Source organism: Mastigoproctus giganteus, chromosome 10 (genome assembly GCF_048544385.1).
Source record: "Mastigoproctus giganteus isolate SK-2022 chromosome 10, ASM4854438v1, whole genome shotgun sequence".
Lineage (NCBI taxonomy): Eukaryota > Metazoa > Arthropoda > Arachnida > Uropygi > Thelyphonidae > Mastigoproctus > Mastigoproctus giganteus.
Window position 1 is genome coordinate 41,417,273 of NC_143584.1, and position 27,214 is coordinate 41,444,486.

General features: G+C 38.0%; 1 protein-coding gene across 1 annotated transcript in view; it reads right to left on the reverse strand.

The window, feature by feature from the left end:
* The window catches only part of LOC150078998 (PMS1 protein homolog 1-like), a 142,878-nt gene that overhangs the window by 3,441 nt on the left and 112,223 nt on the right, over positions 1-27,214 (reverse strand). Inside the window, exon 6 of the mRNA XM_090382917.1 lies at positions 14,340-14,480. Within this exon, the coding sequence (XP_090239043.1) occupies positions 14,340-14,480 (141 nt within the window). The remainder of the gene's footprint in view (positions 1-14,339; positions 14,481-27,214) is intronic.

Here is a 27,214-nt window from a genome sequence, read left to right on the forward strand (position 1 = left end):
AGCCTCTTATCAAGAAAGCCTCTCAGAATCAGGATCACCACTGCTATTTGATTATGAAATCAAAATCCACCTGAGATACAGTCATATGTGAAAACCTCAGAAGGGGCTGCAGTTTCCTTTCCAAGATACAATACTAGCACATCTGGCACCAATTACCATGCCAAATTCAAAGTCACTTAAATTTTCACCTTGCCCATTCCTGCACTGAATTTCACACCCATGGCATCACTCTATATCTGCTCACTTGCTTTATATCAACATGGTACAAACATTCCTTCAGTAACAGCATCACATGGTATAAGGCCTGACATAGCCAAGTGATCAGGAGCAGGAGTGCAGTAACAAGCACTCTTTGAGTGGACTGGCGTTCAAGCCAGTGACTGCTAAATGCGATTAACATTTGTATTGAAGGCCTGACATAGCCAAGTGATCAGGAGCAGGAGTGCAGTAACAAGCACTCTTTGAGTGGACTGGCGTTCAAGCCAGTGACTGCTAAATGCGATTAACATTTGTATTGATTGATTTATTATAAACTCCACTGACCTGGTGGTCATGCCGGAGTATAAACAAGAACATAATGCTGTTACTGAAGGACTGCATCACTTCAAGCAAAGGGGTAGGTGTACTTAATAAAGTTGTTCCCTCAGTGTAGATAATTCAAGATATACAGTATATTTGGGGGGGGGCAGAGAATTAATGTATTTCTATTTCAACTTTAATGACATTTGGGACAACCTGGCAACCCTTCTTAAGGGTCAAATATCAAATTTCACAAAAATCTGTTCACTGGGAGACGAGCTGTTAGTGTAGACATACAAGACAGACAGATACAGGGAAACTACACATTTGCAATACAAAAAAGAAAGAAAGAAAGAAAGAAAATTAATGATTATTTTGAAGTATAGACACTCCACATTCCATTTAAAATGTAGAACCACCTAAAATGTAAGTCTGGAGAAGAACATAGAAAATTTGTTAAAATCATTATAAGACAAAAGAAATGGACTAATCAACTATGAAAGCTAAAAGAACTGGATCCATCCTAAGAGAAGTGTTCAATAAAGCATTAGAAAAGAAAGGAAAGCAGAACTGGCATTCTGGACTTGATGGGTAAGAGAAACCACAACACACACTGAGCAGAGAATACAAGGATTTCAGAAGAATTCTGAAAGTAGTAAATCCTTCACCACTATTTCACCACTTTTTCTCAAAATCTGTTCACATGAGTTTACTAGTGTTCTGTTTTGCCTTTTTACACTTTCTTATTCCTATGGTGTTTTTCCTCCGTCGGAAATTTACTCATATCCAGCAAGTTCCTAAAAAGGGTGACAAATCCCTCTGGCTTATCACACTGCTCTTACTTCTATTCTTTCTAAAGTAATGAAGAAATCCATTAACCGCAAACTCTTACACTATCTACAAACATTCCATCTGATCAATGATCGCCAGTATGGATCCTGTCCATACTGGCGATCACTGATCGATCCACTGGTGACACACTGGCATATGTTAACCATCTATGAACAAATTCAATGGAAAAACTCAATGGTGAAGTTCAACCAGTTGCACTTAACATTTTAAAGGCATTTTGATCATATTTTGCATATTTTGATCATATTTTTCATATTTTTAAATAAGCTTCCATCTTATAGTTTGCCTACTGTTTTGTAATATTTTTTTTTTTTTTTTTTTTTTTTTTTTTTATGAAAACCCCAAACACGAAAGGTATCAAAACCTATAGTACTTAGTACTGTGCATGGGTTGAAGGAGAAGTAGGGGGGGGGGATGCCGGAAACTTTGCTCTAGAGACTAAACATGGGCTTCACCACTTCAAGCCTCAAATTTTCTTGGGTGGGTATCCAGTTTTCCCTCTGAGCGCTCACAACAGGTGAGGGTAGACAGCAGTCTTTCTTCTAATCCATCTAGCAGACACTTTATGCAGCTGTTGATGGTCTGTGGAAAACATCTGCAGCTGAGCTGCAGATGCTCTCTCTCCACAGACCCTATACAAATTTGGAGCTCCACAGCTAGTTCTTTGTCACTAATGCAGAAATCTTCCAGGATTAATGCCTCAATTTTTGCAACATTCTCTCCTGTTACAGAAGTTGCTGGGCATCCTGGGATTTCTTCACCATGAATTGTGGTTCATCCACATTTGAACTGTTTTTACCAGTGTCCAACAACACTAACCTGGGAAGCCTTCTCCATAAACAGTGACCATTTATTCACAGATTGTTTTGGGCATTTTGCCTTTGACCTATATTCCATTTTATCCATTGTGAAGGTCACTCGTTTAAGGATTGCTAGGGGGTAGTAAGCAACCATTTTGCTGTAATTGCAAGAAAAATGATGTTGAGGCTGCCCATGTTGCCACTGGTAAGAAATGTCCAGAATATGCTAAGGCTCTGGAGTCATAAAAAAAAAAGAGGTAAATTATGGATAGGAGAATTAAAATCTTGCAGTTAAATGCCCATAAAGCAAAAGCAGTAGTATCACAAATAAATTATGTAATGGAGCAGGATGATATCACACTCTCTCCTACAGGAGTCTTATGTGGCACAAGGCCAAGTACATGGTTAACTGCAAAGGTATAAAATTATATCAGAAGGAGCAATACCAATGACTGCTTGTAATCAGAGAAAGAGTTAGCTGCAACTAAAGTTTTCTTTATGTGGAGAAAACATGATTTGTTGTGAAATAATGGGCAGCTTTAGTAGAGCATACTTCATAACAATTTATTTTCAGCCATCGGGAAGTATAGAACCTTATGTGGATTACTTGGAAGTCTATAGGACATTGGGCTTCAGAAGTCTCGTTGCCCCATTGTGGGGCAGCGAGACTTCTGATGATAGAGGTATGATGCCTGTAGAGTTGCTCGTGACACACTGAATGAATACTGCAGATCATGCTCCTACTTATTTGGTAAGTCCTACATAGACGTTACAATTGCAACTGAGGTTATCAGGAATAAGATTAAGAATTGGAGTGTGATTGAGAATTACACAACAAGTGACCACAACAGTATCTACTTTAATATAGTGTCCAATGATGAAATCAGAGTAATATATGATACTAATAGATATTTAACTAAAAGTACAGATTGGATAAAGTTTGGAACTGTGTATTTGGATACTGTTAATAGTGTAAACTGCGAAGGTTTGACAGAAGAAAAATATGCTAGTGAATTGACTACAATAATTATAAAATCTTGTGATAAAAGTATGAAGAAAGTGTTTAGTGAACAAGCCAGTTTTCTGGTGGACTGCAGAACTTAGAGTTAAAAGAAACATTTAAGCTAAGGAAAAAGTTTCAACGTCAGAGAAGGTACGGAAATTTAGATCTGCTATCTATGTATAAAGAGTTGTACAAAGAAAAGAGGCATTTGTATGTTAGAGTAGTAAGTAGAACTAAGATTAACATGTGGAAGAAGTTTGCGGAGGAACACGATTCCTGAGATCTATGGAACTCTCTTTTTAAAATTATAACTAACAAGCATAGTTTAAAGGATATAACTTGCACTATTGGTGCTGGTAGTAGCCAGACACTTACTTGGAGCGAGTAAAATCTGTGAGTAAAATCTTGGATGATTTCTTTCGGGTTGAAATAGATCCATGTATGGAGCAACAGATGCAGATGGTATTAGAGAATGCCCAGTATGATTCAGAAGAGCTGAGGAAAAAATGAAGTAAAAGAAGCCATGGACTGTGGCGAGGAAGGTAAGTCGCCGAGCCTTGAAAAAGCAGAAGTTATTGTTATGAAAAAGTCTTTTCAGTTAAAACCTGAATTCTATGTGGAATTTTACAATAAATGTAGGAGGAGGGAGCCTTCCTATCTTGCTGGAAACAAGCTCAAATTAAATTGATTGTTCAAAGTTTAGATTGATTGTTAAATTAAACTGGAGTGTATTGGCCTATTGCTCTGCTCCCAGTCTTAGGAAAGGTATATGAATGGTTATGTGTAAACTGATTGATGATTATGTATGAAAAAAAAAAAAAAAAAAGATGTCCTCAGTAAACCAATACAGGTTTTTGCTTAAGGTTATCCAACTGAGGATGCGATATACAGGGTGATTCAGGAGGAACAGGAACAGTAAATGTTTTAGGAGGTTATAGTATCAATTATTCTGAGTAAAAAACTTCATATAAACACGTGTCCAATTCTCAATGGATACGGAGATACAGCTGTTTGAAACTGGTGCACACAGTTCCCTGAATCATATGTGACCAAGAAGCAGTGATAACCTGATGCTGTTTGGTGTTAGAAGTGTTGTTAACAATGCCACACATCTTCACACATGCTGAATATGCCGATATGGTGTTTGTCTATGGTTTTTGTGGTGGAAGTGCTACTGCTGCTTGTAGAGAATACCATCGGCGGTTTCCTAACTGCAGAATACCGGATTCAAGGGTGTTTACTAGGGTTTACATCAAACTGCGTGAGACTGGTGCAGTTCCCAGCGCTCATATTTCTTCTGAACGTGTAAATGAACAAAATTATGGATGAAATAGAACACATTCTTCAGTCGGTAAAACTTAGTCCTACAATTAGCATGTGAAGAATTTCCACGCATATTGGTGTTCCACAGACAAGAGTATGGCGAACATTATGTGAGCACGGCTTTTATCCATTTCGCATACAGCAGGTGCAACACCTTCTTCAACCAGCAGACTACGCCCAGTGATTGGAATTCTGTCGGTGGGTAAATGCTAATTGCTGATTAATTTCATTAATACTATTCAGGGATGAAGCTACTTTCACCCGTGACAGTATCAACAACACCTGTAACTGTCATAGGTGGTAGAAAGAAAATCCACATGCCAGTGTAGAAACAAATTTTCAACATTGCTGCTCTGTAAACATGTGGTGCAGTATCATCGACAATCAGTTGATTGGGCCTGTTGCGTTACAAAATCATCTAACAGGGCCCATTTACCTAGAATTTCTGTAAAAAAAACTTCCACTGGTCCCTTGGCTACAAGGATTGGTATGTACTTTCAACATGATGAAGCTCCTACACATTATATCCATCTGGTGATACAATATCTAAATCGAACTTTCCCTGAATGATGGATTGGCTGCAGTGGTCCCGTTCATTGGCCACCAAGGTCTCCAGAGCTCGCTCCAATAGCTTTTTGTTTGTGGGGATGGATGAAAAGTACAAAGAAAAGGTGAATGCTAGAGATGAATTGCTCGCTCGCATTTTGAACACTGCTGCCATCGTAAAGAAACGCCAAGACGACCTCAGAAGAACAACACATCATATTACCAAGAGTTGCAAAGTACATTGAAGTTGGCGGTGGGATTTTCGAACATTTATTGTGAACTGTAAAAAATTTGTCAATATTTGTGTTTTGTATCATTCAAAAAGCCAATAAATACAAACAAATAAGTCATTTATTGTTTTTTAATACCTCTCATAATGGCTTTGTGTGTGCCAGTTTCAAACACCTGTATCTCCGTATCCACTCAGAATTGGACACGTTTATATGAACTTTTTTACTCAGATTAATTGATACTATAACCTCCCAAAATATTTACTATTCCTGCTGAATCACCCTGTATAAGTTGGTTGAGACAGTGGAGCAGAGTGGTTATCGATATGCTCTAAGGATATTTGTAGATTTCAAAGGAGCATTTGATCGTTTGTGGTGGGAAGGTATCCTTGCCAGAATTAGAAGAATTGGATGCTCAAATAAGTTTAGTGTATATAAGAATTATTTCTCTAATAGAGAAGTAGTGGTTAAAACTAAATATGCTAAGATAACCAAGAGAGTATATCGTGGATGTCCGCAAGGCTTGATGATTGGCCCCTTTGCATGGAATATGGTATTTGATGAGTTTTTAAATCTCTCTATACCTGAAGTAGAAATTATAGCATATGCTGATGATTTAGAATTGGTTGTACAAGAAAATGCTAGACCTCAGATTGAGAAAAAAGCTGAGGAGACATTAAAAGTTTTGGAGGATGGGGTAAAAATGTATAAATTAGAAATTTCTAAGGATAAGACTGTTCAGATGTTACTCAGAGGAAAGTTAAGTATGAATTGGGCCCCAACCATGAGGCTTCAGAGTGATGCTTCCGATATGAATAAAAAAGGATAGACAGGATAGGAAGGGGGGAGGGGTTATGCTATTAGTTAAGAAACACATAAAAACCAAGGAAGTGAAGCCAGTCGACATCGCTGGACAGTGCAGTGTTGAGTCAGTTTGGTGTGACATAAACATTGGGAGATCAAAATTGAGAGTAGGAGTGTGCTATAGGCCTAATGACTCTGATGAGTATAATAAGGAACTGTACAGGGAAATAGAGTGGGCCAGTAAATCAGAGAGTCTTATAATGGGAGATTTTAATTTCCCAGATATTGACTGGAATTTGGGGGCTGGTTACTCACACACTAGCAGGGCTTTTGTGGATTTATTGGATGATTGTTTTCTACATCAGCATGTTCGGGAGGCAACTAGAGGGAGTAATACTCTTGATTTGATTATCAGCAGTGATTCTTCATGCATTAAGAATCTGCAGATAAATGAACCACTAGGTGGCAGTGATCACAGTGTGCTGGAGTGGGATTTACTCAAAGAGGTAACTACCATTAGGGGTAAAGGGAAGGGTTATTGCTTCCGTAAAGGCGACTACGATGGACTGAGACAGTATTTAAATTCTATACAGTGGGACCAACCGATGATGCTACCAACAGCAAATTCAAAATTGGAAGCATTCAAAGAACTTATCTTGGAAGCTACTAGGCTTTACATACCAACTAAGAAATATTGTTCAAGGTTTAGGCCAAAATGGATGTCAGATGAACTAATGAGGCATATGGCAGAGAAGAAAAATGCATGGGATACTTACAAATTAACACATGACACAGAAGCCTATGATAGATACAAGTTGATATGCAACCAAGTTACAAAGGAGGTTAGGCAGGCGAAGCCAGATTACGAGAAATCCTTGGCAAGGGATGCAAAGAAAAACAGCAAAGAGTTCTTTACTTATGTAAACTCTAGAAGGAAGGGGATGAATGAGATTGGTCCACTTGATATTGATGGGTCAACTGTTGATGATCCTGCTCAGGTAGCTAACAAACTAAATGAATATTTTGCATCGACATTCACACATGAGGAGTTATTCAGCAAGGGGAATGCCAGAGGTGCACTCAACTCTAGCAGTAAGCTACAGAATCTTGAAATAACTGGGAGTAAAGTGGAGGAGAAACTGTTGAAGATAAACACAAGAAAGGCACCCGGGGTGGATGGGATCTATCCAGTTATATTAAAGGAGGCAGCAAAGGAAGTAAGCAAACCCTTAGCCATAATTATGAGAGCTTCCTTGGACTCAGGGGAGGTACCCATAGACTGGAAATGTGCAAATGTGACCCCAATTCACAAAGGAGGATCAAAGGCTGACACAAGTAATTATAGACCTGTGAGCTTAACTTCTGTTCCAGGAAAATTAATGGAGGCACTGGTTAAAGAAGCACTGCAGGATCATTTAGACAAGACTTCAGTTATAGCTCAGACACAGCATGGTTTTGTTAAGGGGAAGTCTTGCCTGACCAACTTGATTGGATACTATGATGCAGTCACAAAAGAACTGGATGCAGGGAATAACTTTGATATTATATACTTGGATCTTAGAAAGGCTTTTGATACTGTTGCACATGGAAGACTGCTACACAAATTGGAGCAGTGTGACATTGGAGGCAAATTGCTGCTATGGATAAAGGGGTGGTTGAGGGGGAGAAGACAGAGAGTGGTAATCAATGGACACTGCTCATCGTGGACTAATGTTATTAGTGGAGTCCCTCAGGGCTCAGTGTTGGGTCCATTATTGTTTTCTGTATTTATAAATGATATTGATGATGGTATATCAAGCTTAATGTCCAAGTTTGCAGATGATACAAAGGTTGGCAGGGTTGTCAAGGACACTACTGACACTATGCTGCTGCAACAGGATCTGGAAAGGTTGAGCAGATGGGCTGAGAGGTAGCAAATGAAGTTTAACATTGACAAATGTAAAGTACTACATATGGGAAACAGCAACCCCAGAGCAACGTATCAACTCTGTGGTACTACACTGACAGTGGTAGAGAATGAAAGGGACCTGGGGGTGGTTGTGCAGGCAGATATGAAGTTCTCTGAGCAGTGCAGACGGGCTGCAAGAGTAGCTCATGGTGTATTGTCAATGATATATAGGAATTTTTCTAGCAGGGATAAGGAGGTGATTATTCCCTTGTATAAGGCAGTGGTCAGGCCACACCTAGAGTACTGTATACAGGTCTGGAGGCCTCATTTCAAGAAGGATGTAGAGCTGCTGGAACGAGTACAGAGAAGAGCAACAAGATTAGTGAATGGAACAAAGGGGTGCTCTTACGAAGAAAGGCTTAAGTTTTGCAAATTACAGTGTCTGGAGACCAGGTACCAGCGAGGTGATCTGATAGAGGTGTATAAAGCCTTGAATGGTTTAAGCATGCTCAATGCTGATGGGATTCTTCCTCTAGCTCAGAAAAATCACCTGAGAGGGCATAAATTCAAATTGAGGAAAGACAGATGTAGGATAGACGTGTGGAAATTTGCCTTTAGCCAGCGGGTGGTTGGTTGGTGGAACAGACTTCCATCCCTTGTGGTGGAGGTTGATAGCCTAAATAAGTTTAAGGCTCAGCTGGACAGGTATTTTGAACGAACAGAGGGGTGAAGTGGAAGTGGTTTTTTTTTTTTTTTTTTTTGGTTGATGCTGCATAAGCTTGCTTTCTTGCATCAAATGCCTCTACTAATGCTAATGTTAAGACTACAAAATATTTAGGTGTACTTTTGGAAAAGCACTCTTTTTTACAGAACATGTGAGATTTTTTAAGAATAAAGTTAGAACTCTGTATGCCAAGTTCCTTAGGATAGTAAGGGCTGATTGGGGTATTAAAAGGTAGAGCAATAAGTCTAATATATGAACGTTTATTTCATATATTAGACTTTGTATAATGCAATGTTCCTGCTGGCAAGAATGTTGCATTATACAAAGAGAAATGTAAATAAAACAATAATGGGTTTAACATCATTGTCCTGATAGAGAGAGACTTTATTCAAAATTCAATGTTAAGTCAGAAAAGAAGAAATTTTTACAATCTATAATGGAGATATAGAAAGAGAAATGGGAAGAAACTGAAAAAGGACAAAGAACTATTATGTTTGTGGCAAGAGCTGATATTATAGATGTTAAGAGAAAGACATGGCTGCAATTTGAATAAATGCAACATTACTGCTCAGAGGCCATGGATTGCTATTAAAGTTGAAACAACTTGGATTAAGGAATAGTGAGATGTGTGCTTGTGGGGTGCCTGAGTCATCTGAACACGTCATGTTAGAATGCCATTGCTATCTTGATCTGAGATAAAAGTTGGAAAGATCTATCAGCATACTGGAGGAAGAGACTCTGGGTTTTATTCCAGAGGAACAGATCTGTTCTCTTATTTCAATGATTCAATGATTAACATCAACATCGAAAAGTTATTCCTTTATTCTTTTTTTTTTCATTTTCTTCTATCTTACCAATCTCCATCCACCAGTCCTCTTCTATTCATGGCTGCTCTCACATCCTCCATCCATGTCCCTTCTTGTCTTCCTCTCTTTTTTCTTTTCCTGATATATTGCCCAGAGGAGCCATGGAATGGCATCCATTCCATGGCTCCTCTGGGCAATATATCATCCTCCATTCTTTTCACTTGTAAAACCACTCCCGTCTTTTCTCCTCTATTTTATCAATGATGGTTTTTTGGAAGTTAATTATATATTCCTTATCACATTATTACTAACTTTTTTATTCCTAGACTTTCTTGCCAATCTCAACAGCCAATAGCTTATTTTTTTGTCTTTCATTTAAGGTCCAAGTCTCATATCCATATAATAAAACACTTTGTAATATTGCATTATATATTTGATGTTTAGTTTTGTTAATAATATTTTTATTCCATAGTACGGAATTGAGCATTCCTATGATCTTTCTACTTTCACCCAGTCGTCTCTCAATTTCCTGTTCAAATAATCCGTCAGCCTGAATAATTGCACCCAAGTATTTAAATTGCTGTACAGTTTTCACCTGTATTCCCTCTAAATCCAGAACATCCTCACTTCGCTCACATCTGGTGAGTGTGGGCTTGGCACACCCAGGGTCCTGGGCTGGATGTCGTCGTTCTTCTCTTTCTTGGTGATTCCCTTCTGTTTCTGACTCTTGTTCTCTCTCTCTCTCTCTCTCTCTACCCTGTGTGTTTCTCTGAGTAACTCAGAAATTTTTTTTTGGCTGGTGCAGCATAAGCCTCAGGCTTCCTTGCACTATATGGCTAATAATGATAATGAAAAAATGTAAGTGCAGTGTTTAGGAGACAACATGCTTTAAATCTAGATAGTGGAAGCCCAGCTCCCAGCGCCAGAGATGGAAACCCAGATGATTGAGATTGGTCTGACATGATCAAAGTCAAATTCTCTCTCATCCGAGGCTAAGTGGCTGAAATTTAGCATTAGTAGAGACACATAATGCAAGAAAGCAAGCTTATACAGAATCAGACAAAAAAAAAAAAAAAAAACTCCTTCCCATTTCACTGATCCATTCATTCCAAATGTTTGTCTAGTTCTGCCTTGAATTTATTTAAGCTATCAACTTCCCCAACAACAGAAGGAAGTTTGTTCCAGCAATCAACTACTTGCTGGCTAAAGGCAAACTTCCACACATGTATTCTACAATTGTCTTTACTCAGTTTGAATCTATGTCCCCTCGGGTTTGTAATCTGAGCAAGAGGAAGAATCCCATCAGCATTAAGCTTGCTCAATTCATTCAAGGCCTTATACATCTCAATCAGATTGCCTTGCATGTGCCTAGTCTTCAGAACTTAAGCCTTTCTTCATAAGAGCACCACTTTATTCCCTTCACCAGTCTTGTTGCACTTCTCTGTACTCATTCAAGCAACTCTACATCCTTCCTAAAATGAGGCTTCAGATCTGTACATAGTACTCAAGGTGTGGCCTGACCATTGTTTATATAAGGTGATAATCACTTCCTTATCCCTGCTCACAAAATTCTTACATATCACTGACAAGATCACATGACTCGGGCAGCCTGTCTGCACTGTCAGAAAACTTCATATTTAACTGCACAATTACCCCCAGGTCTCTTTCATTCTCCAATACCCTGAGTGCCACCCAGTTGGTACATTTCTCTGGAGTTTACTGTTACCCATATGCAGTACTTTGCATTTGTCAATGTTAAACTTCAGTTGCCACTTCTCAGCCCATCTGCCCAGTTCCAGATCGTGTTATGGCAGCATACTGTCATTAACAACCCTGCCAACCTTTGTATCATCTGCTAACTTTGACGTTAAGCTTGATATATACCTTCATCAATATCATTGATAAATATACAAAACAAAAATGGGCCCAATACCAAACCCTGAGGGACACTACTAATAACATTAGTCCATGTAGAGCTGTACTTATTGACCACCACTCTGTCTTCGCCCACTCAACCATCCTTTTATTCATTGTAGCAACTTGCCCTTAATGCCATACTGCTCCAATTTATACAGTAGTCTTCCATGTGCAACAGTATCAAAAGCTTTTCTGAAATCCAAGTATATAATATCAAAATTGTTTTTTGCATCCAATTCCTTTGTGACCACATCATAGCATCCAATCAAATTGGTCAGACAAGACTTCCCCTTGACAAACCCATGCTGTGTCTGAATTATTGCTGCAGTCTTATCTAAATGATCCTGCAATGCTTCTTTAACCAGTGACTCCATTATTTTCCTTGGAACAGAAGTCAAACTAACAGGTCTGTAATTACTTGTGTCACCCTTTGATTCCCCTTTGTGAACTGCAGATACATTTGAACATCTCCAGTCCGTGGAGACTCCCCCGATCCCCAAGTCCAAGGATGCTCTCATAATTGTGGCTAAAGGTTTGCTTTGCTGCCTCCTTTAATATAACTGGATAGATCCCATCCACCCCATGTGCCTTTCATATGTTTAACTTCAACAATTTCTCTTCCACTTTGCTCTCAGTTATTAAAAAATCATTTAACTCCCTGTTATAGTTTGATAAATATCTGGCCCTCTCCTCCTTGAATAACTCCTCGTGTGTGAATATAGATGCAATATTTAACATTGTTTGATTTGAGTTTATTTGATGTTTCGAAAATTATAGATCTCTTCAAGTACCATTTATAACTGACACAATATAATAGCATAGCTTAATTTAATTTATTATGGTACTCACTTTTTTATAATCTGCGTTGATGTTAGAATAAAATGGATGATAATTTTAAATTTAAGTTAGCGTGAATAAGTTAGGATTTAAAAACAGAATTAAAATATGCACAAGGAAGTAGACGTGTACGTCTTCGTCCTTGGTTGTCAATGTTGAAAACACAAGGCCAAGGCTAATTATCATCCATTTTATTCTAACATCAATGCAGATTATAAAAATGTGAGTACCATAATAAATTAAATTAAGCTACGCTATTATATTGTGTCAGTTTATTTGATGTTTATTTTATTCAAAATTATATGACTTATACATAAGATGAGCTTTGGCCCAGGGAATGGCTGAGCTTAATGGAGAATAAATTATTTATCCATTGTGACACTTCACTTCACAGTTGTCCTTAGAAGTCCCGAAATGCATACAACGTTCTCAGAAGTCCCGAAATGCATACAACGTTCTCAGAAGTCCCATTTCCAAAATTCTTAGAAGTCCCGAAATAAATTTATGGTTCTGTGAATACAAGACAATCTGTAAATAGGGTAATGCGACAAGCGGAATGCCAATGCACTATTGTATAGCCCCTGTCCCTGGAGGCCAAGGTAATAAACCGGCCAATAATCCAATGCAGGTGGTCATAAAGCTAAGTCGCCCTTTTCATTTTTGTCTATTCCAAGAATTGAGTTTTCCCAACTACCCAAGCAATTAAGAATGTTTGCATAGCTACCAAAATTTTTTTGGTATATCCGTGTAGTACTCTCGTTATAACAGTGAGCGATTGTATGGGAATATGCTTAAATTAAAATCATTATGGCTTTTTGCTTGTTACAGCCGTGATCTCATTATTTCTGTGCTCATTATAACCAAGTTCGACTGTATTTAAAGACAATTTTTTGAAAATGTTTCTTAACGACAATACTTAATGACTTTCATGTAGTATTCAGTATATGATCACACTTATTTTTAAGAATGTGTGCAAAGAAAATTGATCTCTCGATCTCTCTCTCTCTCTCTCTCTCTCTCTCTCTCTCTCTCTCTCTCTCTCTCTCTCTCTCTCTCAGGTATGCAAGAAATTGATTGAATTTCTCCACAGTACAGTATAAAAATCAGAATGTCATGTAAGCTGTTAAAGATTGCACGTACCTCATAATAATTCTCCCATGAAGAATAGTTATTTTCTTCTTTTTTTTTTATCCTCCAATGTGAAAATATTTTTTCTCTGAAGTAACATTTGCTGCAACTGTTTACTCTCATTTGTTTATGTTTAACAAATGTGAATAACAGTTTATGTCAAACTGTTATTCACATTTTGAATCACCAGTACTCCCATTTTAGTCATCATAAATAATGAGATATGTAAATAAGTTCAGATGTTGGTGCTTAATATTCATCAAAATTTGCTTCTCAAACTGCTCAACCACAATGTAAAAGGAAAAAAAAGGGATAAACTGCAGCCATTATCAATCCACTTATCCACTACAGGATGGAAGCCTCCTCTACGATTCATGTTGAGGGAAATTAACCATAATCTGCCACGCTGGTCCAGTGTAGGTTGGCAGATAGACCATATTTAGCAGTTAGGGGCTTGAACCCCAGTCTACTCTAAAAAGCGTGTGCTACTGCACTCCCGCACTTGACTACTCAGCTACAGAGGCTGCGTTGTATAGTTGTATACAAATCCAGAAAATTTTAATTTGTTCCTTGCAATCCCCAAGGGTGTAGATTCTCAAGAATTTATTGTATAAAAAAAGTTAAAGGCTTACAGATTTGTGAAGTTCAATTTTCAGCTGCCATATATTATTGGCAAAAGCTCACAACACTCAACCCATTCACTATAGCTGACAAGTACAACCATTTAGCAACGTTTGTGCTACCTTTTTCCCAACTTTTTTTTGCAAAAATGGGTACACATGGCAGGGTAGTTTCATTATACATAGCTACTCTGATTTCAAAACTTGCCGATTGAAAGCTAAAGACCCAATCACAGGAATGAAACAGGGCACCCCACCATTGAAAAGTTGCCAATCCCCATAGTAAAAGCTATATGAAATAGAACTGTTATAGCCTTTGCAATAATGAAAAATATTACTTACCGAATCTCGAAAAATAACTCTGGTTTTGTTAGGCTCTAAATTAATATCCACAACAGATGGAGGCACTTCAAATGATAGACAACAAGTAGGATGACAAAGTTTAGTCTCTTCACTGACAAGATTAAACTTCTCTTGTATTACCTAATGAACAGTACTACACAATGAACAAATTATCAGTTTATATTTATGTATATATAGATGTACACACTACATTCACTCATTAATACAATAAGAAAAATTGCCTAATCAAATAACTTAAAATTAACCTAAATCTCCAGGCTCAGGTAATGGCACTGTCCTATTGTACTGTGGCCCGAAGAAGAGTACAAAACATTCTCGGATGTAACAGATTGTGTGTTCTGGAAAATATCACAAAACGCTCACAGTTTACTGTAAACAATTCTTTTGTCTTCAACTCATAAATATTAAGTATAGAACAAATGTCAAACTTTGTCCACTAATTACTGGCCTGCTAGCATGGTCCACCATCTTGATTTACCACTAAGATAACTTGATAATTATCAACACCAATGGCCAGGTAAACCAAACCTACAGTCTCCCAAGTATCATGGTATCTTAGTAATCATAATAAATCATATCTAAGACCATGAAATAGTTACCATAACTTATGTTGTACTATGAGGATCTCTCACACACATACACAATGTACCATTTTATTAGGTACAAACAACATTCAGAAGTCACAAGTCATCGAGGCACAGACTCCGTGAGATGCCAACAGCATTCAACAGGGATACTGGCCTATGTGACTTCACGTCCTGCAGTTAATCTAAATTGGATAGTAGTGGATTCCTGACATAAAGGTTTATTCCACCTTATCCCACATATCCTAAATTGAAGTAAGATACATGACTGGGCAATAAATCAAACATAATAAAGTCCCCTTAATGCTTTGGGGACCATTCTTGAATAATCCATGCCTCTCGCATGGTGCATTCTTTCTGCTCAATGCTATACCAGACATTGCATTGCACCTTGTTACAGTAATGAGTGAAAAAAAACCCCATTATTTCTAGTGATATATACAGTGGATTCCTGTTATTTGGGCCACCAGTTAATCGGGGCAGCTGTTTATTTGGGACAAATCTTAAAGAACAGAACCCAATCGAGAAAATAGCCAGGGTTTACTTCGCTTAATTGGGACAAGATGCCGTTTAATCGAGGCAGGAGACCGCAGCACTCAAGACTAACCTAGGATTGTCTCCGACCATACCATGTGGTTCATTCGGAATTCTAGAGGTCATAACCATAAAACAATAAAAACAATTAGCAGTCCCCTGTTTATTCGGCTTTTCTGTCAGTGTTTCAATCATATAAAAAATTAATTTTCAGAATCTGCTCTTCACTCCTATTTTTTAAGCTTTGTAACTTGTTACTCCATTCTCATTTGCGCATATCATGTTACTTGCAATTTGTGTGTGCGGTGTTCTTTGTTATTGATTGCTTATCTTTTTTACTGTTTTAAATTTTAACTCCTACCCACAAATGTCAGTGAACAGAAATGTCAACTAGTTAGTATGTAAATATTACAGTACGTATTAATTAAGCTATGCACGTAAGCATAAATTTATTTTCATTTTGCTAACATGCGGAAAATATTCTTCCTATTTTCACGTATCATTTAATTTTTTAATTGGTAAGTAATAAAGTGTAAAATTGTACTTAATACAGTAAATCTTTACTTTTATAGCCTATGGATAATATTCCACCTATTTTCGCTAATTAGAATCGCTGTTTAATAGAATTAAACTTCAATTTACCAACATGATCACAATGACCGGCGCTTACTACACATTGTATAGTGATCGGTATTTTACTAAGGTGAGTCCATTGTAACGTGATTTGATCTTACAGAAAATCAATCATAAAGCTGTATTTTTAACTATTTACGTGAAACTCCACATAACTGGGGCAGCCACTTAATCGGGCGAAAATGCACTAGTCCTGATGTGTCCCAAATAACTGGAATCGACTGTATATATATTTTTATCACTACACACACACACACACAGTGGCCACAAAAATTATATCACCTCTCCCTTTAAAATTCATTATTTCATTAGTACCTTCATTTATAAATGTCAGAGCAACAAGGCTCAATAAGTTCTACATTATATATCGGGTGGTTAGAAAATAAGTTTCCCTACTCAGTTATATTAAAGGCGGCAAAGGAAGTAAGCAAACCCTTAGCCATAATTATGAGAGCATCCTTGGACTCAGGGGAGGTACCCATGGACTGGAGATGTGCAAATGTATCCCCAATTCACAAATGAGGATCAAAGGGTGACACAAGTAATTACAGACCAGTTAGTTTAACTTCTGTTCCGGGTAAAATAATGGAGTCACTGGTTAAAGATGCATTGCAGGATCATCTAGACCGGTGTTTCCCAACCTTTTTTTTTTTATCATGCCCCACCTAAGTCTTTCTAAAATTCTGATGCCCCCTATGTAACGTTGGGAAACACTGATATACATTTTTTTATATTCAAAAATTGAATTATTCCATAAATGAAGCCTAATTACAACTTGTTCAGGACACAAGACAGGTTTTTGGAAGAAATCATTAGGAAATTATTAAGAAAAAAACAGTAAGTAAATTTTCAAAACATATAATAGACAACTAAAATTCAAGTACAAAATAATTGATATGAAAGATTTTTGTATAATATTTTAATTTTTAGTATTTATTATTTAATTGTTTAATAATTTCAACATTCCATGTGAAGTCACTTCTAGATGAGTGCACTAAATTTGGTGAGACGTTTTTGCTTGATGCTTGCCACAGAGAGATTTTATATTGGGCTCCAATTTAGTCAGCTTCAGTCTCCCCGTTTTGTGATATCCAGTCGATTTCTTTTCTTTAGTAAGAAATCATTTAAGGCACTAAATCCACATTCAGCTAAATATGAAGATGTAAACAGTAACAATAGCTCACTTGCAAAGTTGGTTGAATTTGGGTATTTAATTTCTGTTTCATCACAAAGCCATGCCATTGCTCCTTTTATATTGAATAAAGTTTTAACTGACTCATCATTTTGCATTTCTGAGATTTCTTCTTGGTACTGTATTGATACATCAGACAAATCCAATAACATTGGTTGCATCATCCAGGTTGGAAAATCAATTTGTTTTAAATCAGAAAACCTTTCTTTTAAATCAGCGGACAGAATTTTCAGATGATCGACAATAACAAGTACAGCGGTATCAGTCACTTCACATTTTTGCAGCCAACGAAACTGTTCAAAATGTTTGTCACAAATATATTTTTGACATAATTCAATAAATGTAATGAAACCAAATATCTTCACTTTTGCATCAACAAGAGTTTTATTTGTTCCTTGAAGTTGTTTATTTAATATATTTAGTTTTTCAAAGATATCGGCTAAATAACTCACAAATGCTTTACCATCAACAGTTAACAGATGCTTGATTTCAGGTTTGTCACTTAAAAAGTCACTAATAGTTCCATAAATCTTTTCAAGCAGTTCCCTTTCGAGAGCCACCTTACTTCAGTGTGAAGTAAAAGTCTCACATGGTCTGCATTTTGTTCTTCACAAAAAAAGCTTGAAGAGATGCTCACATTTGGCATTAGCTTTAATATAACTGATATTAAACTGATATAACTGACACACTTTATAACTGATTTTAGAACTTCATTAAGAACAGGCGAAATATTTTTAGCTACCAAGTTTCCCTATGAATAACACAATGCACAAGAATTATTTCTGGATTCTCATCTTTCATCAATTTTAAGCAGCCATTTTTCTTGCCCATCATATTAGGAACACCATCTGCAGCACAAGATGTTATATTTTTCATTGGTATATTATTGTCATCTAAGTAATTTTTTAACTTATTATATATATATATATATATATATATATATATCTTTGGAGGTAGTGATGCTCTCTAATGATTTACAGAATAACATTTCCTTCAGCAAAATTACCTTTATCAATATATCTTACATAAGTTATCAGTACGGCTTCACTGCCTGTCAAAGTTGATTCATCCATTTGCACTGGAATTTTCTTCTTTTCAGCTTTCCAACAAGTTGTATTTCAATATCTTCACTCATTTCATCTATTCTTCTGCTAACAGTATTGTTAGCAGAAGAAGTGGCATAGCTTTCACGTCTTTGTCATCTTTTTCCAGAACTGTTTTAAGAAATGCTGATATTGATGGTTTGATTAAATTCTCTCCTATAGTATTATTTTTCCCAGATTTAGCAATGAGTAAAGAAATTTCATAACTAGCCTCAAGAGTACGATTGACAGTTGCAGTATGAGCAATAAACAGAGGCTTTAATGTTGCTCTTTTTTCAAAATTCTTCTTTAAATTTTGAAAGTAATTCAAATCTGAATTTACATGAGCATTATGTTTCGCCTTCAAATGCGCCTCAAGATGACCTCGCTTCATTGATTCGTTGGTCAAGCATTCTTGGCATAAAAGACAAAAAGGTGACCTTTGATCGTAGACAGCGGGTATGAAACCAAATTTTAAGTATTCCTCTGAATACTGACGAACTTTTTTTTTTACTTGCACTACTCATTTTACTGTGCAACCGAAAGAAATAAATACAGTAAACCCCCGCTATTCGCGGTATCTGTATTCGCAGTTTCGCGTATTCGCGATCGCTGATTTAATATAAAATGAAACCTAAAAAATGTGAATTTTAAAGCGCCATGAATATTTTCCACCATAAAAAACATGGGCGTGGCTAAAATTATCTTTCCCGGTCAAAACAGCGCTCAGTGGGTGGGGGGAGAGGGGTGACAAAATCGCGAGCATGGATGTTTCTCGCTAATCCTTGTTCAGTATGTGTTATGTGCTTGTCATGAAAGGTTTCGTCGTTTGCTTTTAATTTATATGTTTAAAAACTGAATAAATTTATCAATTTATAAATTGATATGCTTACAAAAGTGATAAATCTACCGTTTTGCAGTGTAAAACAGACTTTTTCGAGTGTGTTAACGGAAGAAAGAAACTTTATTGTGGACAAGTTCTTTCTAACCCGTACAAAAATATGGCTACGAATAACAAGGGAAATGTGAAAAGATAAAAGGTGATGACATTAGTGAATAAAATTAAGTTATTAGACAAATTTTCTAATGGTGAAAGTGTCTCCTCAGTGGCAAAACATTATAAAATCAATGAGTCAACGGTACGATCAATCAAAAAATTGGAAGAAAAAATCCACCGTAGTGTCCGTGAAAACGCGTTAATTGCTTCAAAAATTTGCTCTGTAACTCGTGATGTTAAATTAGGAAAAATGGAAAAGGCTTTAAATCTGTGGATAGAAGACCGAACTCAAAATAAAATTCCATTAAGTTCACTCATCATTCGTGAAAAAGCAAGTCTCCTTTATCAACACTTTAGAGAAACTGGTGATAGCACTGGCGGGATACGTTTTTTAGCCAGCAAAGGCGCTGGTTTGAAAGATTTGTTTGAAATTTCTAATAAATATTACATTTAATATTAAATTGTTTCTTATTTTCATTTCGATGCCATATGCTTGCATTTCACTATGAACTGTCTATGTACATAGTCACATTATGAAGGTACATATAATACATACATAGACAAAATTTTAGACTAGTTTTTCTTATATATTACATACTTTGGAACGGAACCCCTTTATTACTATAGGAGCCATAACTCAGTATTCACGTTTTCGGTATTCGCGACATTTCTCAGGAACATAACCTCCGGGAATAGTGGGAGTTTACTGTATAACATAAATCAAAAACTAAAAATAAACTAAGCATTAAAGTTAATTTAATTTTATTTTAATATATCAAAATTAATTATTAGTATGCTTTTTGAATGAATAAATCACACAAATTACTGAATTCGGGCTATTAAATCTGTGGTCTCTGTGAACAAGCAGATAAGTCTAATTTGTCAAAAATGAGATAAGTGCACTATAATAAAGTATTTATTATTTACTATTATGTGACATGCATATATCTTCATTATTGTAGTTTTAGCATAGGTAATAAATATTTGTATATTCGAATATATGCATGTTTATATGAGAGTGTGAAGTTTATTTTTCCTCTCCCGCAAATTCGAGTTTTTGGACTTATTTGCTTATTTACTGAGACCACAGAAATATACATATACGACAAATACATACCATTGTGTATCACAGTTCTTCATTAATAATAATTCTGTGCACAGACAAAGTAATTTTTTATTTTAATCTGAGATCGCCAAACCTGTCCAAATGTACAGTCATGACGCCCAAACGAGCGTTTGTATGAAAGGAATTACCTATTTCATGTAACATGCGGAGTTTGCTATAGGCTACAGTAGACAACCACTTTGCTTGTGCGTTGCGCATGCTATAAGCAATCGTCCAATACAGTACGTACTATTCCTTCACTGGCATAGTAAGCAATACTCTCCGAGCAAACTGTAGTTGATATTACTTCAAACTTTCAAGTGCGGTTCTATAGAAAGTACAACATTTAACGAATGCTTATTTCAAATTGAGATACCAATAATTCTTCTTTTGTACAAGTTAAATCATAATAGGCGGTTGTTTTAAACTCTAGACGAGCAATTTTTGAATTGCTCCCCCTGAACAATCAAATTTCCCCCATGTGGGGCATGGGACCCACGTTGGGAAACACCGATCTAGACAAAACTGCAGCAATAATTCAGACACAGCATAGGTTTGTTAAGGGAAAGTCTTGTCTGACAAATTTGATTGGAAATTATGATGTGGTTACAGAGAAACTGGATGCAAAAAATAATTTTGATATCATATACGTGGATTTCAGAAAAGCTTTTGACACTGTTGCACATGTTGAATGAGAGAAGACAGAGGGTGGTAATCAATGGGTGCTGCTCTTCGTGGACTAATGTTATTAGTGGAATCCCATAGGGTTCAGTGTTGGGTCCACTGTTGTTTTGTATATTTATCAATGATATTGATGAAGGTATCTAAGGCTTAGTTCCAAAGTTTGCAGATGATACAAAGGTTGGCAGGGTTGTTAATGACAGTAATGGCAGTGTGCTACTGCAACAGGATCTAGATAATTTGGGCAGATGGGCTGAGAAGTGGCAACTGAAGTTTAACATTGACGAATGCAAAGTACTGCATATGGATAGAAGTAACCCCAGTACCAACTGTGTGGTACTTCACTTAAGGTGGTAGAAAATGAAAAAGACCTGGGAGTAATTGTGCAGTTAGATATGAAGTTTTCTGAGCAATGCAGACAGGCTGCCAGGGCAGGTCATGGGGTTTTGTCAATGATATACATTAATTTTTCTAGCAGGGAAAAGGAGGTGATTGTCATTCTATATAAGGCAATGGTCAGGCCATGCACAGAGTACTGTGTACAGGTCTGGAGGCCTCATTTTAACAAGGATGTAGATTTGCTTGAACATGTACAGAGAAGGGAAACAAGGTTGGTGAGGGGAATGAAGGGATCTTCTTACCAAGAGAAGCTTATGTTCTGCAAGTTGTGGCGGCTGGAGACTAGGCACCTGCAAGGTGAACTGATTGAGGTGTATAAGGCCTTGAATGGGTTGAATGAGGTGTATAAGGCACGCTGAATTCTGATGGGATTCTTCCACTTGATCAGATTACATACCTAAGCGGGCATAAATTCAAATTGAGGAAAGAACAGATGTAGAATAGATGTGCGGCAATTTGCCTTTACCCAGCGTTAAATGCTGGAACAAACTTCCATCTGTCATTGTGAAAGTTGACAGATTAAATAAATTTAAGGAGGAACTGAACAAACATTTAGAGGGAATTGTTTTGTAAATTTTTTTTTTTTTTTTTTTTGGCTGATGCTTATGCAGCATCAGCCAAACATACATTTGCTTTCTTACATCACATGCCACTACTACTACTATTCGGGAGGCACTAGCGTCAAAATGGTTAGATTTAGTGCTGTGAAAATTGGTGGGTATGTCATTTAGGGTATGGGGAAGTGATTTGTAGAAGAAAAAAAATTAGTTCAAATTTCTGCCACCGGGGGGGAAACGGCACTGCACATATGTAAAAGATGTCATTTACTTCAAGACGCTGCTTATGCAAATGACATTGTGTTAGATAAAGGCAGAAAGGCCAACCCACTGTCAATAACCATTATGGCTCTTACAAAAAAGGAACGTGCTCTTTTAGTAAAACTGTTCTACCAGAATAATAGCATTGCTAATGCAGCACTAAATGAATATTGGAAACTTAAAGGTTTGCATAAAGGACATTTGACGTCAGTGGGGCTTCAAAAACTAATAAAGAAATTTGAAGGGACCGGGAAATTAGGTGTAATTCCAGGAAGAGGACAACCAAGTATCGGAACAGAGGTAGTAGATGAAGTGGCAGTTGCAATGGTCAGAATGCGAAAAACTACCAGTCAGTAGTTCCAGAGGTGTGTCAAAAGACTTGAACCTTCCTTGGTCTACTATATGTAAAGTGCTTTGAATAATTTTACGCTGGTTCCCATACAAGATTCACATAGTGCAAGAACTTAAGTCTTGTGATCAGCAACAAAGAATAGACGTTGCTCTACGACTTCTGGCTCATATGGAACTTGGCAATACATGGGCTTGAATGATCTTGTGGTCTGATGAGGCACATCTCACTCTTCATGGGGCTGTAAATGCACACAAAACTACCAAATGTGGGGAACTTCTGGTCCATCTGCTGTGCATGAAAGACCACTACAAAGTCCATACTTACAGTATGGTGTGGATTCAAAGCAAATTTATAATCGGACCATTTTTCTTTGAAGCATCTACACCTCATGGCCCTGTAAGCTGTATGGTAACTAGTACACAGTACTATGCTCTTCTAAGAGATCACATTATTCCCGCTCTGCAAGAAAGGCAAGGCTTGGAGACCATAGTGTTCATGCAAGATGGTGCCCCTCCCCACATTGGTCGATAAGTGAAGGAACTGCTCCGTTCAACATTCGGAAATGATCGCATCATTTCCAGGGACTTTCCACAGTTCTGGCCAGCCCGATCAGCAGATCTTAATCCCTATGATTTCTGGCTATGGGGATACCTGAAAGACAGAGTTTACCATGGCGGCATACAGACACTTGTCGATTTTAAAGCAAGCATTAAACAGCATGTAGCCAACATCCCCAATGAGTTGCTACATGAAACTGTTTTGCACGCAGTTTCGTGTAGCATCTCATGTAGCAGTTTCGAGTTTTCAGAATGTCACCTCAAGTGAAGGAAGACACATAGAACAATATCAGTAGATTTTTAAGCTCTGATATTAAAATCTAGTCCTAAGTTAAGTATTCCATGTCATGTTTACAGTGCCAATTCTCCCCTAGTGGTGGAAAGTTGAACTAATTTTTTTCTTCTACAAATCGCTTCCCCATACCCTAAATGACATACCCACTGATTTTCATAGCACTATCTGTAACCATTTTGAGGGAGAGCCAATATGGCTGCCTTACTAGTCAGATGTGCTGATCAATGCTCCTGAAAAATGTGCTTAAATATGCATTTTAATTATAGTTATTGCCCCAAAAAGTGTTCTTACCTAAAGAAACAGCTAGTGGACTCCCATGGTAAGAAATTTTTAAATTTCTACTGGAAATTTAGCAGGCTATTTGCGTTATCATCTATATCCTTTGTTTGCGAGACCGCAGCGGTCACCATGTGGCTGGCAGCAAAGATAAAGTGGTGCCAATATAAAGTGGTGTCCATGTAAATACCCTGCATTTGACTGGGGAGGTGCCCCAACTTGTGCCAAACCTGAGCTGCAAGAGCATTCCATCATCTGTGTTGAACTACCATTACTGTGCTAATGAAACTAGTATTTTGTATATTCCCCCCCTGACAGACATACTGTGGACAGAATGGATCTTAACAAATATACATGTAGTGCCAAAAACTTATGTCACCACTGTTATCGGCACCAACAAAAACCCCCAGAGAAAGTAACCCCATTCTCCTAGGGGCATTTTTATACTTGGCTGTTTCCCCCCTTCCCATACTGCCAGTGGGGGAGAGACCAAAAATTCGACTGCAGATTGCAGGGCAACGAATGTACCCACAAACTGGTGGTTTATATCCTCCAACAGCTCTCTCAGAGCCCTCTAACAAACTGATGCACCTAGAGCCCACTAATCCGGAAAAAATCCTAAATGGATACAAACAGTGTGGGAGAACCACATGAAAAAGACAGTGACCAGCCTGAGGTGCTACAACTTGATTCTGATTGCAAACAAGTTAACCCTGAACACCAGATCCACACCCAAGAAGTTAAACCGACACCTTCGGTTAAAAGAAAAAATAAAAATCAAATAGTCCCTAAATGGACAGAGCAAATAGGAGCCACGGCCAACCAAAGGACACTCATGATGATCCTGGCTCCCTACAACCAGGAAAACAAGATGAAACCAAGCCAAAGGATCCCCCCCTCCCCAGACCCTGCAGAGACACCCTTGGGTCAAGCACGCACTCTCTAGAGGACCTATTTAGGGACCAGAATCTCTGCAGGCCTCAGAGGCCAAATTGTTACTTTATGGAGAAAAATGGAGTCCATTTTATTCCAAACATACTTAGAATCTGAAATAGCCATAGCTAAACTGGAAGGAGGAGCAAAAAATATGCCACAACGTGCTCCCTCCTATGCAGATGTGCTGAGGACATCGGCTCAGTGTGACCACAGTCGCCCAATCAATACAAGCCAAGGAGAAATCTACCACTCACCACCTAACCTTGTAGTGTTGAGACCCCTTAATAAAGAGGACAAACATTCTAGTGAAGGCATTAAGCGGGCAATAATTGATAATCTCTCCGATGACCTAAGGACCATGAAAATAAAATCGGTACGAATGACAAGTAATCCAGGGAGTGGTCATCGAAACAGAGACCACAGAGGAAATAAACCAAATAATAGACAACCACAAGATTGCAAACCCTGGGGCTCAGAGCTGAACCTCCAAGATGGAGGGCCCAAGAGGCCCCCCCCCATCCTTATATATGACCTAGATAAGGATATCAAACCCGAGGAGGTCACAAAAGAATTATTTGACAGAAATCTGTCCAAACATTTGCCAGATCAAAATCTAAATGATCATGTGACACCCAAGCACACCATCAGGACCAAGTCCTCGAGCACAGCCAACTGGTCTGTAGAACTGAGCTTGGTAAATACTTATAAAATCAGACTAGAGTTTATAAACATTGGGGTAGCCACCGATTCGGTGAAAATGTGGCTATCATCAAATTCTACAACTGCTGCAACACGTGCTCCCAGGCTGTGAGAACCTGCAGCCACTGAGCTGGCAAAGGCCACAACTTCACCGGCTGCCCAAATAAGAGCACAGACCCCATCTGTGCTAACTGCAAAAGTCAGAAAATGGATGCCTCCCATTTCCTCAGAGACAGCATGTGTCCCATCTACCAAAAATACAAGAGCTTGACCCAATCCAGAACAGATTATGGCACCACACCATAAACAATTCAACGCTAAAGTAATCAAATTCTTCCAACTAAACGCTCATAGAGCCAGGACAGTGGCTGTCCAGGTCAGGATGAAAGCCGACAACAAAAATATAGATATCATCATACTCCAAGAACCATATGCAACTGCCAATCAAGTAAGAGGATACCCCCTACAATACAAGATCATACAGCCTGAAAATGAAACCCTCTGGGCTGTTATTATGGTCAGAAACTCAGATATAACGATTACCAGGAACACTCACCTCTGCATGGCCTGGGCAGCCTGTGCGCATCTTATCTCAGCACTGGGAGCCCTGTATTGCCTGTATATGTTGTAGCCCTGTATTGCCACCCTGGAGAGGACATAACAATGGCTACAAGGTACCTAAGAACAAATGTAACAAATATCCTCCCAGACCAGAAACTAATAATAGGAGCAGAAATTAACTGCAGGTTTCACTTATGAACTGTACCAGGCTTGGTACAGTCATACCCCGGACAGGTAGGGGACAAGGAATGGGTAGCACCAGGAGGAATTCCTAGCAACATCAATGATAACAGTGCTAAACCAATGTAATCAACTACTGACTTACTGAAACCTACAATGGGATGCAACCATTGATGTCTCCCTAGCCACTAGGAATATTGATGCAATATAACAGACTGGATGGTTCGGGATGCCTAGATAACATCCGACCACAGGGTTCTGACCTTCCAACTCAACAGAGACCATCAGAGACAATATCCTGAGAGAAAAATTGTACAGATATTTGCTGCACACTGGAACCAGTTCAGAGACACCAAAGCAGAAAAAGATACACAACAAACTGCAATTCAAACAAACCAAGATCCTGACCAACTCCAAAAAAACAGTCACAGTGATCATCACTAAAGCAGCGACTGCTGCTATAAAAACAAAGAAAACTTGCTTCAGGTGCTGTACCATAGTGGAGTCCGAAGCTCCAGAGATTCTGGAGAGAATTCCTGGACAAACGAAAAGCATTCCAGAGATGCAGATGCTCCTGGTCTGCCCCTGAATTGGACGCACTGTGAGAAATCTACAAGGAAGCCAGAAACCAGTACACCTCACTCATACGTAGGAGTAAACAACTCTCATGAGAAAATCTGGTTGCGACCACTGGCAACACTGACCCCTGGGGGGGTCTACAAAGTAACCACTAATAAACTCCCCAGGGGAGAGGTAATTTCAACCACCATAACACCACAGGGAGATGTTACCAATTCTTGGGAGGCATCTGTCAATATTTTGGACACAACCTCCCACTCTCATATAGCCCGGCAGACGCCCCAATAAATCAAGATGTGCACAGAGAATGAAGACTACCGAACAGAAGATAGGGAACCGGATTTCACAATAGAGGAATTACAAGAGGCTTTTAATAAGGCTGCACACCTTATTA